This window comes from Gigantopelta aegis, chromosome 15 (assembly GCF_016097555.1).
Source record: "Gigantopelta aegis isolate Gae_Host chromosome 15, Gae_host_genome, whole genome shotgun sequence".
NCBI lineage: Eukaryota > Metazoa > Mollusca > Gastropoda > Neomphalida > Peltospiridae > Gigantopelta > Gigantopelta aegis.
The window spans coordinates 19,935,232-19,951,258 of record NC_054713.1 but is presented as its reverse complement, the minus strand read 5'-3'; the positions used below and the strand labels follow the sequence as shown (position 1 = coordinate 19,951,258).

At 37.7% G+C, this 16,027-nt stretch overlaps 1 protein-coding gene across 1 annotated transcript; it reads left to right on the top strand.

Annotated features, from left to right (window-relative positions):
* The first annotated feature begins 1,339 nt into the window (after window positions 1-1,339).
* On the top strand, window positions 1,340-15,271 carry LOC121390639 (phosphatidylinositol N-acetylglucosaminyltransferase subunit A-like). The gene is made up of 12 exons (XM_041522502.1): window positions 1,340-1,375; window positions 3,228-3,384; window positions 3,951-4,073; window positions 4,655-4,830; window positions 5,286-5,401; window positions 5,760-5,867; window positions 6,667-6,773; window positions 8,241-8,323; window positions 9,468-9,553; window positions 10,620-10,803; window positions 12,857-12,956; window positions 13,603-15,271. The coding sequence occupies exons 1-12, from the start codon at window positions 1,347-1,349 to the stop codon at window positions 13,774-13,776; spliced, it is 1,443 nt and encodes a 480-aa protein (XP_041378436.1). The 5' UTR covers window positions 1,340-1,346; the 3' UTR covers window positions 13,777-15,271.
* Window positions 15,272-16,027: the final 756 nt, after the last annotated feature.

Below are 16,027 nucleotides of genomic sequence, written 5' to 3'. Positions count from 1 at the left end.
TTACTAACAAGTCCAAACAAAGAAAGCACCATTGTCAATTGATTAAACATTACTTAAAGAGACCGAACTCCTGTCATAAAATGTAAATTCTGTCTGTGTTACAGTGTGTAGCCTAATTTGTAAAGTAGTTCATCAAGATAAACCTCGAATGCAAGGCTTGTGCTTGCACTTGCATTCGAGGTCTTGCCCGAGGTTAATCTTGATGAACTATTTGTAAAGCTCCGAGTGAGTGCATAATCGCCTGAACAAGTTTTTAGTGGCCACAACGATGTGGCCACTAAGAATTTATTCAGGCGATATCATACACTCACTCGGAGAGTCTATACGGTCCACTACCCCCTTTTTTCTTTTGATTATTAAAATAACTTATGGGGCGGGAATGTTACGCCCCCCCCCCCCCTCAGCGAGCAGCGCCACTTGGAACTCGTCCGGGGGGCACGGGCGAGTCGGTCTTTTTAAATACATGGTCAATTGGTGGTCTTAATTATATTAGTAAATTGGGGGACAGGCCCGTTGTGGCCCCCAGGTGAGCAGTGCCACTAGGAACTCGTTCAGACGATACGCACTCACCCGGAAAGCCTAGATGGTCCACTACCCCTCCCCCCCCCCCCTTTCTGTGATTGAATTATTAAAATAATAAATTATAGGGCGGGCACGCATGCCCCCCGACAAGTAGCGCATCTGGGGGGGCACGGCCGGGTCGGGCTATCAGTGTTGTTAAATAAAATGTTAATTGGTGGTCTTAATTGCAATAGTATATTGCGTTGTGTAGGCTAATAAATTGTTACTAGTGATTCCGTTGTTTTGGTTGTTTTTATATATATTTTTTAAACTGCCTGTGATATAGGCTATATTGATTACTAATTATTACTAATGGGAATTAATTTAACGTGATAGTACCTATTGGCCGTTCTGACCATTTCTTTTGGCCGTTTTGACCATTTTCTTTGGCAGTTTTAACTTTTTTCTTTGGCTGTTTTGACTTTTTTCTTTGGCCGTTTTGACTTACATGTTCAGGGCCGTTTCATCATGGGGCCGTTTTGACCGCATACCCATTTCATATTTATTTAAAAAAAATTTTTTTATCTGTTTTATATTTCTGTTTGGAAAGTTGTCCTTATCCGCCCCCACCCACACAACAGATTTTAAAACCATTTGTTAGAATTAATGTAGGTTTGATCATGTGGACAAGACTTCCGAACGTTCCAGCATTCATTTCATTCAGGCTTAGGTTTTGAGTTAGGGTTAATGATAGTATTACCATGCATGCTGGAACGTTCAGAAGTCTTTCTATTTCTTTTTTTCCAGCATTAATTACTATATTGTTATTGCAGGAAGCTTTTGACATGGCTATGAAGAAACCACACAGAATTTGGTTTGTATAAATTTGTTAAATATATACAGTGAAACTCCACCTAATGTCTGCTCCGTTTCTAAAACCACCTCACTATAATAGTATAAAGACCAGTATATTTTCATGTTATTTTATTGGAAAAATACTCTTGATAGTATTAAGACCACCCCACGTTTATGGATTATGACCAATAAAGTCTGACCCAGTGGTCATTTTCAGTATATTTCGAACCCACAAACGTGACAACAGAATTACCTACATGTTTATGTGTACCACGAGCACCAGATTGACATCAAGCAATAACTTGGTGAAAACAGTGTTTTGTTGAACAAAGGTGGTTGTTTTGTATTTTAAAAGCAAAGAATCAGTCAAAACTCATTCATTCATTGATTCTTTCATTGATTGATTGATTGATTGACTTATTCATTTATTCATTCATTCATTCATATATACAGTAGAATCTAATTGGGTCGAACTCGGAAGGGTTAAATACACTTTAATGCTCAAACCAAAAACAAAGTCCTGAGTTAAACTTACCTGTTGTTGACCGAATGGTTAGGTTGAAGTACCCAATAGGTTGAACACTTTCTCGAGCACAGACGGGGTTCGAGCCAACAGGATTCAAGTGTACTTAGTTACCTGCTTATATCTAATTAAGGTTGAAGCATGCTGTCCTGAGCACACACCTCAGTTATCCGGACAGTGCTTAGGACCGTAGGTTGGTGGTTAGTTGTTAGTGAGCATGAAGTTGGTGTAGTGGCCGTACATCAACCCTTGTAGTAATTAAACTTGCTTTGGGACTATTATTTTCTTTCCTTTAAATTGGTTTCGTGTTTGTATCCAATTAAGGTTCAAGCATGCTGTCCTGGGTACACACCTCAGCTTTCTGGACTGTCTGTCAAGGACAGTAGGTTATTTGTTAGTTGTTAGTTGAGAGAAGAGGGTGTAGTGATCTTACACCTACCCACTGAGTCGTTAAAACTCGCTCTGGGTGGGAGCCGGTACTGGGCTGCGAACCCTCTACCTACCAGCCTTATGTCTGATGGCCTAACCATGACACCACTGAGGCCGGTCCTTGTTAGTCAGCTGTCCGTGAATGTGTGTATTCTTAACAGTGTGGGGTCTTGGAACATGTTTGTGCACTGTCAAAGAACTACAGGTATTGACTTTATTTAGATTTGTGATATGGATTGATATTTTTTTGCCTAAAATTGTCAACCACGAGGACAAAATGCAATAAAAGATCTCTTGCTGCTTTTATGGCAGGAGTAGCCTATGTGGTGGCAGCAGGTTTTTTTTCTTATTAACAAATGCTGAATAATAATAATATTAATTAGTCAGACACCAAATAATTATTGTTTCAAATGTGCTGAAGTGTTTTTAAACATTATTTTCTTATTGAAATTATAAGGAAACAAACAACACAGATACATGTGTATTCAGGTCTTTGTTTGTAATGTAAGTCAGAATTACCAAATGTTTGACATCCAGTAGCCAATGATTGATTAATCAATGTGTTCTAGTGGTGTCGTTAAACAAAACAGACTTCTTCTTCTTATTGTTTGTGATGTAATGAAATAGTGCAATGGAATATCAGTGTTTCTGCCAGAAAGAAATTTTGGGTATGGCGCTATGGTTAACTTAACTTAGCTTAACTTAAAAAATAAATCTACAAGCAATTTGGTATGACACCATACCCATTTTACCCTCTCGCAGAATCCCTGAAGATATATATATATATACATGTACGCAGGCATGTCTTTTACACAATTATTTTGTATTACATGGATAAACTTTCTTTTCTGTTTTTTTTTTCTTTTTCTTTGAAATATATACTAGTAATTTAACACCTTTCTTGTTGACTGTTTTTCAGTATGGTTTCTGACTTCTTCTACCCTAACATGGGTGGAGTAGAGAGCCACATCTACCAGCTCTCTCAATGTCTGCTGGAACGCGGCTACAAGGTTGTTGTGGTTACCCATTTCTATGGCAATAGACGGGGTATTAGATATTTATCCAGTGGCTTAAAAGTGAGTTTCTGCTATGTGTAATAAATTATTAATTGAAAACTGACTTCTGTAGTGAAGTGATGATCAATTATGAAGTCCATAATTAATTGTAGTGGGAAGTCTAGAAGGTAATGAATTTATTTTTGCTATGTGTATGAAAATGATGAAGTACATGTATATATTATGTAAAATCTGTCTGGATTTTGGTTTGTTTTCATGCTTGTTAATATGTAAATAAAACCAATCTATACTGAATAGGTGTTAACATAAAACAAAACAAATTTGTAGGGAACATGACAGATACTTGGTCTTAATCATTAACTTTTTTTAAAGTTCATCTATCTGTATTCCAACTGATTGTATTTAAATAAGTTGATCTTTTGCTGTAAACTGATCTTCACTAATGATCGATTTGTAAAGTTCCAACGGATTCCCAACAGTAAGAATGATAGTTTGATTATGCTCTCGAGAATATGATTATAATTCTTCAAATTATTTCATGTATTTAATATAAGCTGTGTACATGAATATATATATCTATATATACATCTATATATTTTAGTGCTGATTTTTGGTGTTTTTTTCAGGTATACTATCTTCCTTTTCCACCATTTTACAACCAGTGTGTCTTACCAACAATTTTTACAACATTCCCTCTCCTACGCAATATTTTTATTCGAGAAAGAATCACTATTGTTCACGGACATTCGGTTTGTACTTTTGTAGTTTTGTAGTTTTGTTATGATATAGTTAAATGTTTGTCCAAAATATATGTATATTTATTATTATTATTTATTGTCTTATTATTATTATTATTATTAGATAATCATTATTATTAATAATATTTTTGACCAGTCAGCCTAACTAATATCAAAGATTTGTTTATCATTATTAAATGTTGTATCTTAGAATAATTATGATAATTGTAGTCCTATTTATCAATATAGATGAGCGTAATGATTTCTTTAAATAGATCTCTTATTGTAAACACTTCAACACCTATCAAACATGCTATAAAATAAACAAAAGATATACCGGTACTACATACTTATAACAATGAGCTTCAATGTAACTAATAGTATATAAAAAAAAAATGAAATAGACAATCCACTTTTATTATATGAAGTAATACTTATTTAAAGTCTGAAACATGTACCGTAATTAAAGAAAGAAAAAAATTAATTAGTAAAATAATTGTAATATGGTAATGTACATTATATTGTGTAAGTACATGCAAGTAATCCCTATTTACCGTATTTTTCATAATTATTCTTCTTTTACTCACTTTCAGGCATTTTCCACCCTGGCCCACGAAGCGATGTTCCACGCCAGAACAATGGGTCTCAAAACGGTCTTCACCGATCACTCCTTATTTGGATTTGCTGACGCCAGCTCAATTATTACAAACAAAGTGCTCAAGTTTTCACTGGTTGATTGCAACCATGCAATTTGTGTTTCACACACAAGGTATAGTATTATCCATGTTTTATCATCTACTAACAGCGTTTTCACTGTTAACTTATGCATTAATTCTCTATCTAGATCAGAAGTCTAATTAACAAAAAGCTCTTTCTTCAACAACATTGCATCACCTTTGCAAAGTCTTTTTACATGACACTGCAAGATTGCAAGTTTAGTGAATTAGGCCCCATGTGTTAAAATTAACATGTTAATCACCATTAATAGTCACAATTTAAAATGTGATTTTGTGAAGCAAAATATTGCTTTTATTTTCTTTATTGGTTGTTAAACATCAGCAGATAATTAACTGTAAGGTACATATTATTGACGTTACTAACCTTTCCCACAATTATTAATAGTTTTAAATAAAAAATTTAATCTTACTTGTTTCAACTATAAATGGAATTGGTAATTTATCAGCAAAAGGTATGTAATATTGTAAATGTATGGACTATTTTCAGCAAAGAGAACACTGTGCTACGTGGGCGTATAAAACCTGAATCGGTTTCTGTCATCCCCAACGCTGTAGATTCCACCATGTTTGTACCAGACCCATCAAAGAGGAAACCTAATCAAAGTAAGTACCGGTAGTTATTCATCCTTACATTAATTAGTAAAATTTGGGGTGGGGAAAACAAACCCCATTGAGTTGCATTAACGAAGTACAAAGCAGATAAACTGTCACATGGCAAGTTATTTTTTTTAATACAATTATACCACAATCCTTTTGCATTCTTGCGTCTTTACATCATGAAAATTAACAAGAAACTAATATGTAGGTGAATTTGTTTTTGCAATAACTAATTACTTCAGAATTTGACGCTTATATGTACAATGTACTTATTACCAGTATCTGGCAGAATCTTTTTAAAAATTTTTAGGTTTTTACTTTGTGATTATTTATTTTAATAGGGAATAAAATATCTACCTTTCAGTAACTATAATGGTAGTGAGTAGACTGGTTTACAGGAAGGGAATGGATTTGCTGGCAGCCATAATACCAGTCATTACACAGCGACATCCTGATGTTAACTTTATAATAGGTAAGACAGCGGAAAGTTTTTTTTTTTTTTTTTTTTTTTTTTTTTTTTTACAAATACTAAAAGATATACATGTATTATATGTTCTTTTTGTTTTGAATTTATATGTGGGTTTTTTGTTTGTGTATGTGTGTGTTTAAATCTCAAGTCATCTTACACCACACGAGGGCACCCCCCACATTATATATAAATATATAAAAAAAATCCCATTGCTGCTGCTATAAAGTGGGAGGGGGGCACATGCACCTGCCCCCCCCCCCCCCCCCAGCTTCCTATGCCCATGCACAATGTGACTTGGTGCTGTTTTTATAATTATTCTTTTTCTCACAGTTGGGATTCCATAAAAAGAGATGACTGTGAAGTTCATAAAAGATGCCTTGATGCCGTTTGTTAAGAGTAGCCTTTGTAGCGACAACTGCCAACAGTGGATTGATCTGTACCATTTACGACGAAGTTTTTCCATTACCATATGTTTGGTAAAAATAACATCCACTGATAAACAATGTTCTGAATTATCCTTCTCAATTTACCAGTATTAGGATGGCTGCAGATGTTAATCTCTACTTCGCAATTATGTATTTGTCAGGAGCGTTGGAAGCAATTAAAAGTTGGTACAGCCATATATATACATCTGTGGGGGTGTGCCATGCTATGGCCATGAAAGATCTATACTATGTGAGCATCATAGGAAGAGGAAAAAAACGTTCCTGGCCCAAAAAGTGGTATGACCATGGCTGTACTGGCCGTACCGCTTCTAAATGCCTCTGTCTGTTACCACTTTCTGTATGATGTTTTGTTACAGGTGGCAGTGGTCCGAAGAGAATTGTGTTGGAGGAAGTTCGGGAGCAGTATCAGCTTCTAGATCGGGTTCAACTGCTCGGTTCTCTAGAACATGATCAAGTCAGAGATGTACGACTCTTTCCACTTTATAAACCAGTAAATTTTAGTCCTGAGTTTGCCGTTGTAAAATGCGTTTCCCAAGCACATAAGAATGATATCTGAAGTTGGGGGAGCTCAATCTCTAGCTGAAATGAGGGGAATCTCTTGTGGAATGAGGGGAGGAGCACACCAGCCAAATGTTTTTCTTTTCATACACTTACAATTTGTGACACCCAATAGCTGATGTGTATTTTTGTGCTGGGGTGTCATTAAACCTCCATTCATTCATCTTTATAGAGTAAAACAAAATTGTACATTTTCGTCCTCAAATTGCCCCACAACACTTGAGAAAAAGATTATTATTGCGCTTTTAATGATTAAAACTAAATATATTTTCTTGTCTGTATATTTCATTGCAATTTAGTTTCATACTTGTATCCAATTAAGGCCCGCTTTCCATTACCGCGTTTCCGCTCACGGAAATGTGCATTTCCATATCTGCCTTTTCGGAGGCGGGTTTGACGCAGAATGTGATGTCACCACAGTGTACTTACCTAGAAAGGAAACATGTCTTCAATCACCGAACTTGGTCTATTATACTGTTTGTACAAAAACCAAACACGTCGCATGCGTAGGATGCAGTACCAATTGATGGCGACCCACCAGCGCTGAAGTCATAGGTACTGGGTGCACGAGATTTTACAGAGAAGGCTAGAGCACGGTGCGTTTTATCACCTAGTCAAGGAGTTAGAAATTAATTCTGAAAAACATCATGAATACTTCCGAATGTCAGCCGAGAAACTGGAGTATGTTCTGAGTTTTGTAGGACCAACTATTCAGAAGAGGACTGTGGCGAGAGAGCCGCTTCAACCATTACGCGTTGTGATGTCAATGAGAGAAAACTCGCACACGATTTTATCGCTCATTGATCGATAGATTTTTCCGCGTGCGGAAACACGGTAATGGAAAAGGTACTATGTAAATGCATTGTATCAATAAACTTGCGCGCGAAAACGCGGTAATGGAAAGTGGGCCTAAGGTTGGGTTTTTTTTCTCATACATATGGAATTACTGAGAGGTAAAATCCAGTCAGGGCCACAGCAGATATATTAGGGTGACTAGAAATACATTGTATATACACCCACTAACCGGCCTCGGTGCTGTCGGTTTCGGCCATCGGACACAAGGCTGGTAGGTACCAGGTTCGCAGCCAGTACCGGCTCTCACCGAGAGCAAGTTTTAACAACTTAATGGGTAGGTGAAGACCACTACACCTCTTCTCTCTCACTAACAATTAACCCACTGTCTTGGACAGACAGCCCAGATAGCTGAGGTGTGTGCCCAGGACAGCATGCTTGAACTTTAATTGTATATAAGCACGAAAATAAGTTGAAATGAAAAATGGTTGTGGAATGTATTCCATTGTCTTGATAGTACTGTATTTAACCGTTATTACATGTAGATAGGCATCAACTGATGTGGATATTTAATTTTTAGGTCTTGGTCCAAGGTGATATTTTACTGAACACCTCACTAACTGAAGCATTTTGTATAGCCATCGTGGAAGCGGCATGCTGTGGGTAAGTGTACAATTACCTTTTGTACAGGTAAACATCAGCCCAATTGATTACATTAGAGCGAAAATTGCTCTAGCAGCCACATGTAATAAGCAGCCAACTGTGTTTAGATACGACATTTGTATTCTCCTAAATCATCTTGAAAAACCTGGCTGCGATTCCTGGGATTGTAGTGTATCATACGACGTTGCAGCTAATCGTACATTTTCTCATCTGGAAATATTAATTCAAGATGTCGCATGACCTTCTCGAGATTTATTTTAGAAATTTTTATCTATCTCACCAGGGTATATATACGATTTCCCTATGATGGTCTCGGATGCATGGCAAACCCATCGTTTCTCACCCCATCGCATGATGTCGTAGCTCGGTTTGACCAAGGCTTTAAGAGAATACATTTTTCTTCACTCAAATCATCTAATATAGTATAAATGGACCTGTATAAAGCAGCCACCTGTCTTAAAATGCACTTGTTGATATTCTATGGTTTGACTGTACCGTATTTTGTTTAAATATACACTTTTCTCAATGTTGCATAATAAAATTCAGAAAGAAGATATATTATATATTTTTAAAGATATCTGCTTCTTGCATATTATAAGATTGAAATTCCATCCCATGACGGGCTTAAGAACTTAATTTTGTGTTTACCTCCCCATCTACTCAGGACCACACAACCACATCTCACGGTTCTTTATTCAGGTATTTTAATCAATAACTTCTTCTCTTTTTTTTAAAGATAAAGAACAACATAAAACTTACATGACATACTCTAAAATAGTTGGCAAAGCATTTAAGACACAAGGGGCAGGATTTAGCTCAGTCAGTTGAGTGCTCGCTTGAGGTGCTTGCGTCGTCGGATCGAATTACCTCGATGGATTCATTCAGCTGATTGGGTTTTTTCCCACCACAACTGGACAAAGGCTGTGGTATGTGCTTTCCTGTCCGTGGGAAAGTGCATATAAAAGATCCCTTGCTGCATTAAGAAAAATGTAGTGGGTTTCCTCTGACGACTATGTGTCAGAATTACCAAATGTTTGACATTAAAACAAACTTTAACTTTAAGACACAAATTCCTGTGAATTAAAACTTTAGTTTGAACAAGTAACAGTGATGGGAATTGATGTCTTATTCCTTTGTTTTTCAGGTTACAGGTGGTGAGTACACGAGTTGGAGGTGTGGCCGAGGTGTTACCTCCAAATTTAATATATCTAGCAGATCCCAGTGTCAAAGGTAATACGAACACCACAGAAAATGATTTTGAGTACAGGTTTTACATTTCATGCACAGAACTAGCTGGTATCCAGGGGTTGGATTTAGCTCAGTTTGTAATGATCAACTAAAGTGCTTGGGCTACAGTATCAAACCTCTGTACATGTACATCCATATTAATATACTTTCCTTTTTTGACTGCCAATAGCCGATCGGAATTTTTTGTGCTGGTGTGTCATTAAATATTAATTCATCCGTCCATTCTCCATTTGGCTTTTTTCATATTCCAACCTGGGTCCACGACTAGTATATCAAAGGCTGTGGTATATGCTGTCCTGTCAGTAAAAAGAATGTATATAAAAGATTCCTTGCTGCTAGTGGAAAAGTACAGAGGGTTTCCACTGAAGACTGATATCAAGTTATTCTTGCAGATGGCAAGATTGCTTTCATTTTTTTTTTTTTGTAGCATGCATCCTCAATTCCACACTGTGCAAACAATTTGAAATAATAATAATTACCTATTGAGAAATATTCTCATGTGGTCAAAAATGGAGGTGGTGGTTTTCACCTACCGGGTAGCTGGAGAAAACTATATAAATGTTTCTTCCACCATCTTTTTTTTTTTTTTTTTTTTTTAAACTCCTCCCAAGTTGGGTGCGGGACGTAGCCCAGTGGTAAAGCACTCGCTTGATGTGCAGTCGGTTTAGGATCGATCCCCGTCAGTGACCCCATACGATAGTGGTATGTGCTATCCTGTCTGTGGGATGGTGCATATAAAAGATCCCTTGCTGTTAATCGAAAAGAGTAGCCCATGAAGTGGCGACAGCAGGTTTCCTCTCTATATCTGTGTGGTCCTTAACCATATGTCTGACACCATATAACCGTAGATAAAATGTATTGAGTGTGTCATGAAATAAAACATTTCCTTCCTTCCTCCCAAGTTGTTTTAGTGCAAATATCAGTTTAGTATAAAAAAATTCAGTTTTAATAAAGAATTTCACACAGTATTGTAAGTTTAAAACTGAATAACTTGAAGATATTTTCAAACAAAAAATAAACAATTAATCCGACATCTTATATGTTTTAGCTTTGCTAGTGGAACTGGAGAAGGCCATTGCTGATCGTCGGAGTGGGAATATTGTCGATCCATTTGAAGCTCACAAGATCATTGCAGGACTGTACAGCTGGCGAGATGTGGCCAGGAGGACCGAGATAATATACAACACAGTGTGCCAGGTCCCAGAGCCAGACTTGGCCAACAGGTTACAGAGGTGAGAATATTTAGTGTTCCAGAGCCAGACATGGCCAATAGGTTACAGAGGTGGGAATATTTAGTTTACAACAGTGTTTCAGGTCCCAGAGCCAGACATGGCCAATAGGTTACAGAGGTGGGAATATTTAGTTTACAACAGTGTTCCAGGTCCCAGAGGTGGGAATATTTAGTTTACAACAGTGTTCCAGGTCCCAGAGCCAGACATGGCCAATAGGTTACAGAGGTGGGAATATTTATTTTACAACAGTGTTCCAGGTCCCAGAGGTGGGAATATTTAGTTTACAACAGTGTTCCAGGTCCCAGAGCCAGACATGGCCAATAGGTCCCAGAGGTGGGAATATTTAGTGTCCCAGAGCCAGACATGGCCAATAGGTTACAGAGGTGGGAATATTTAGTTTACAACAGTGTTCCAGGTCCCAGAGCCAGACATGGCCAATAGGTTACAGAGGTGGGAATATTTAGTTTACAACAGTGTTCCAGGTCCCAGAGCCAGACATGGCCAATAGGTCCCAGAGGTGGGAATATTTAGTGTCCCAGAGCCAGACATGGCCAATAGGTTACAGAGGTGGGAATATTTAGTTTACAACAGTGTTCCAGGTCCCAGAGCCAGACATGGCCAATAGGTCCCAGAGGTGGGAATATTTAGTTTACAACAGTGTTCCAGGTCCCAGAGCCAGACATGGCCAATAGGTTACAGAGGTGGGAATATTTAGTGTCCCAGAGCCAGACATGGCCAATAGGTTACAGAGGTGGGATATTCTCTTGATAATCTCATTGACAAAAACATTAAATAGACTGTCCTAAATTTGCTGTCATCATTGTAACATTGTTCTGAGTAATATGTTTGTTTTTTAAAGAGTGTAATTACATATAAAATGCTTTTTTTCTTCTTCAGAAAGCAACTGATAAATTGGCATATAACTTCATAATGCTTAACATTAAAACTCAGTAAAAACATTAAGTTTTAAACCCATACCAACTTGCACAACTAAATCTCAGCACGGTCAAGTTTCTTTGCAATTTGCCATCACATTCTGTAGACTAAATCTGCCTTTTTGATACCAAGATGAAGACAACCGATGGCATAGCCAGGTAAAGCACTCCCACAAATCTACCTATGGTATCGGTGTACTGCATGACCAATTAACTAGTAAAAATTCAGATGGTCTTGGCTGTTCCAGCAATTTGTCTTCACTTGACATTAAAAATGGATTTAATCTCTGCAGTTTGATGTTAAGAAACTTTTTTTTTTATGTGGAATTTTTTAAAATAAAAAATACTTTTTATTATCGATATATAATTTTTTTGTATAATGTTGTGAGAGTTGGTATGACCAGAGCCGGTTTATCCTAGTAGCACATGCTATGGGCCCTGCGGTGATGTGTACATTTATTTTCCCCAGGTCATTTTTCCCCTTCTCCAGGAGGGGTTTGCAAAATATATATCCTGGGAAGGGGGTCCCACTGTTATTTGTGATACAGGCCCCACGGATCCTTAAACTGGCTCTGGGTATGGCTTTAAAAGTTTATAATGAATAACGTTAAAACTTGTATAAAACATATTAAGTTACATCCACTTCATCAGTTCCATTTTCATGTAAATACGACTCATTCTGGGTGGCCAGTTGGTCCCTCATGCTCAACATCTGATTGCCCCCCTCCCTCCCCCAACAGGGGCGAGGCGTAGCCCAGTGGTACAGTGCTCGCTTGATGCGCGGTCGGTTAAGGATCAATCCGTCAGTGGGCCCATTGCACTATTTGTCGCTCCAGCCAGTGCACCACAACTGGTACATCAAAGGCCTTGGTATGTGCTATCCTGTCTGTGGGATGGTACATATAAAAGATCCCTTGCTGCTAATCGAAAAGAGTAGCACATGAAGTGGCGACAGCGGGTTTCCTCTCTCGATATCTGTGTGGTCCTTAACCATGAGTGCGTTGTTAAATAAAACATTTCCTTCCTTCCTTCCCTCCCTCCCCCCAACAGAATAAAATAAAGTAACAACTCCATTACTGTAACATTGATGATGATATTTCTATTTTTCCGTATTTCAGATATTACGACTGTGGTCCTGTTGCTGGAAAGCTGTTTGTCATGGCCACTGTTCTCAATCTGCTTGTGTTCACTGTGCTGCAGTGGCTGATGCCCACAGAGGTAGGTCTCACCTACATAGTAGTGGTTCAGGTTCACTAAATACAGGGCCAAACTCTCATGCCACAAACCATGTGAAATTCTCTGAAATTAAATTTATAAGACTTCGTATACAGGTGAATTTTTTTTACACCCACCCCCGCCTTTCACTTACTACTTTTTTGAGTCAGTTTAAATAAACTGTAGGCTAATTTCTCTTGACCTGTCCCTGCTGCAAAGAAAGACCTCCCCTAGCCATTACCAATGGCAAAATTATTAAAAAATATATTGATTTTAATTATTAGTATGAGATTTGGGGAGGAACGGTGGTATGAAAATGTCGTTATTTACTGCATAAATGTTGGGTTTTTTGTTAAGAGATGTTTGCAGTTATCAGCTTTTTTTAAGCATACAAAGGATCCCGTTTTTATCTCTCTGTCTCCCGACAACATTTTAAAAGCATATGCTCGTGAAAAGTTTAACATTTTGAACAGCTCCATAGATGTGGTATATTAGTCCCCTGAAACCAACGTTTTATACTGACCCCCTTTCTATCTCAAAATTCCCATACACCCAAATGTAAGAACCACTGCCACTGGGTAACTGTTGTTTGTCTTTAGGTGGTGTTAAACATTCATTGGTCCTTTCATTTGTTTTTTGTTTTTCTTAGAAAATTGAGCCTGCTCCAGACATTCCGTTATTAACAGTTAAGTACACCATGCTCAAGAAAAAAAAATCTAGTAATGAAACAACCTTGTGTGCTACAACCAGGCACAGAACAAAATTGATGAAAGGAAATAAAGACAGTGGGCTACAAGTAGATATTGTTGAACAAAAGTCATGAACAGAAGTAAGAAGAGTGTGATACAACCAAACGTTGAACAAAAGTCATGAACAGAAGTAAGAAGAGTGTGATACGACCAAACGTTGAACAAAAGTCATGAACAGAAGTAAGAAGAGTGTGATACAACCAAACGTTGAACAAAAGTCATGAACAGAAGTAAGAAGAGTGTGATACAACCAAACGTTGAACAAAAGTCATGAAAGGAAATAAAGACAGCATGCTACAACCAGACGCTGAACACAATTCATAAAAGGAAATAAGAACAGTGTGTTTCCTTCTATGGATGTAGGAAAGTGTTGAAAGTTGATTCAGGAAAACCGAAAGTGTTGAAAGCTGATTCAGGAAAACCGAAAGTGTTGAAAGCTGATTCAGGAAAACCGAAAGTTTTGAGAGTTGATTCAGGAAAACAGAAAGTGTTGAAAGTAGTGAATGACAAGACCAAAAACGTCAACAGGCTGAACACTCATTATCTCTGAAATGAGCAACTTCACCCCATTTTTTTCCGATTCACTTTAAGAGTGAGGGGTGGTAGTATTTATATCTGTGCTGTTTATGTTGATTGATATGCTGCAGGTAGGAGATTTAACCAGGTAGTTTTACATAGACAGGGAAGCACATACCACAGCCTTTGACTTGTTGGAATGAGTTAAAGTAAAGTTTCAACTAAGTGGAATTTTATGACTTAACAGTGTTTCAAAATACCATTACAACAAGTTTTACACCCAATAGCCGATGTATTTTTCATTCTGGGGTGTCGCTAAATATTCATTACAACAAGTTTTACACCCAATAGCCGATGTATTTTTCATTCTGGGGTGTCGTTAAATATTCATTCATTCCAACAAAAATATGTTGCACTGTACTACAAATATTTTGTTGGAATAATATCTTGACCGATTATTCTGATTTATCCTGCCACCACCGTTTCTACTGATAGAATATGATGACGAATAAAACAAAGTTATATCCGTCACACATAGCTACATTATAAAATAGCTCATTTGACTTCTAGGTCATCGTACAATGTGGCTAAAATAACAGAAATAATTTTTATGGTTTGCAGGATAAAGATATAACTAGTTAATGATGTCGGATATCTGTTTTATCCTGTGAAGGTAAGAATGGGAATTTCTGCTTGGCAGAGCCTTGCGGAATTTCCCATTCTTACCTTCGCAGGATAAAGCAGATATCCTACGTCATTAACTAGTTATTATGATCTTTGTACATGTACATGTAACTTGGAAGATCCTTTTTCATAAGCCTGTGTTAAAAAGTATGTAAGCAGTAGAAATGGGAAATGGTAAACATTCCACAAGATCAGTTCAACCATCTCGCACTAGAGGTTAAGAAAAGGATGAAATTGTACTGAATGTTCATAAGAATTGGTTTGTTAAAATTTATTATTAACAGTTGATAATGAACAAACTGACAACAGTATTCATATTGCGCGTAATGCTCAAGATCAAAGTACTGGGAATTCTCAGATTTTAAAGTTTTTGGGTGTTTGTTTTTTTACAACCACAAGAGCACATTGATTTATTAATCATCGGCCACTGAATGTCAAACATTTGGTAATTCTGACATATACATGTAATAAGAGAGGAAACCTGGTACATTTTTCCATTAGGTCGGGTCAGGTCAGGTCATAGGGTTTTACGTGCACATTCAGAACAAGCTGTTGTAGTGCACGCCTGTCGTGGGCACAAGAGCCGGCCTTGGCCGGCTCCTCTGTCCATGACAGGAAAGGTGGTGGGAGGGGAGAGGATGGACCGCCTGCACTGGCAGGTGCAAGGGAGCACCAGGTAGCAGGTGGGTGGGGGTGGGGGTGGTGCTATGGAATTTTGAATGGAGCAGTTAATGCCAAAGAGAAAAAGGTGTGCAATTTTTGTTGAGGAAGTTTGGCACAATTTTGAACGGTCGGTCAAAAGGTAAATGGCAGAGCTAATATAGGTTTTGATATTAGTGAATTGAGAGTAGCTCTTTAGTTTTAGACCTCTATGATGCTGTGGTGTCTCCCTAGGTTGCCCATAGGGCCCTTAGAAAGGGCCTGACCGCTTCTGGTCGTGGCATGACAACCCAGGGGAGACTCATGCAATCTTTTATATGCACCATCCCAGAGACGGATAGCACATATCACAATCTTTGATATACAAGTCATGGCGCACTGGCTGGAACAAGAAATAAGTCTAATTGGCTGCCCGATGGGGATCAATCCTAGTCCTGCCCCATTTTTATATTTAAAATGTGGGCT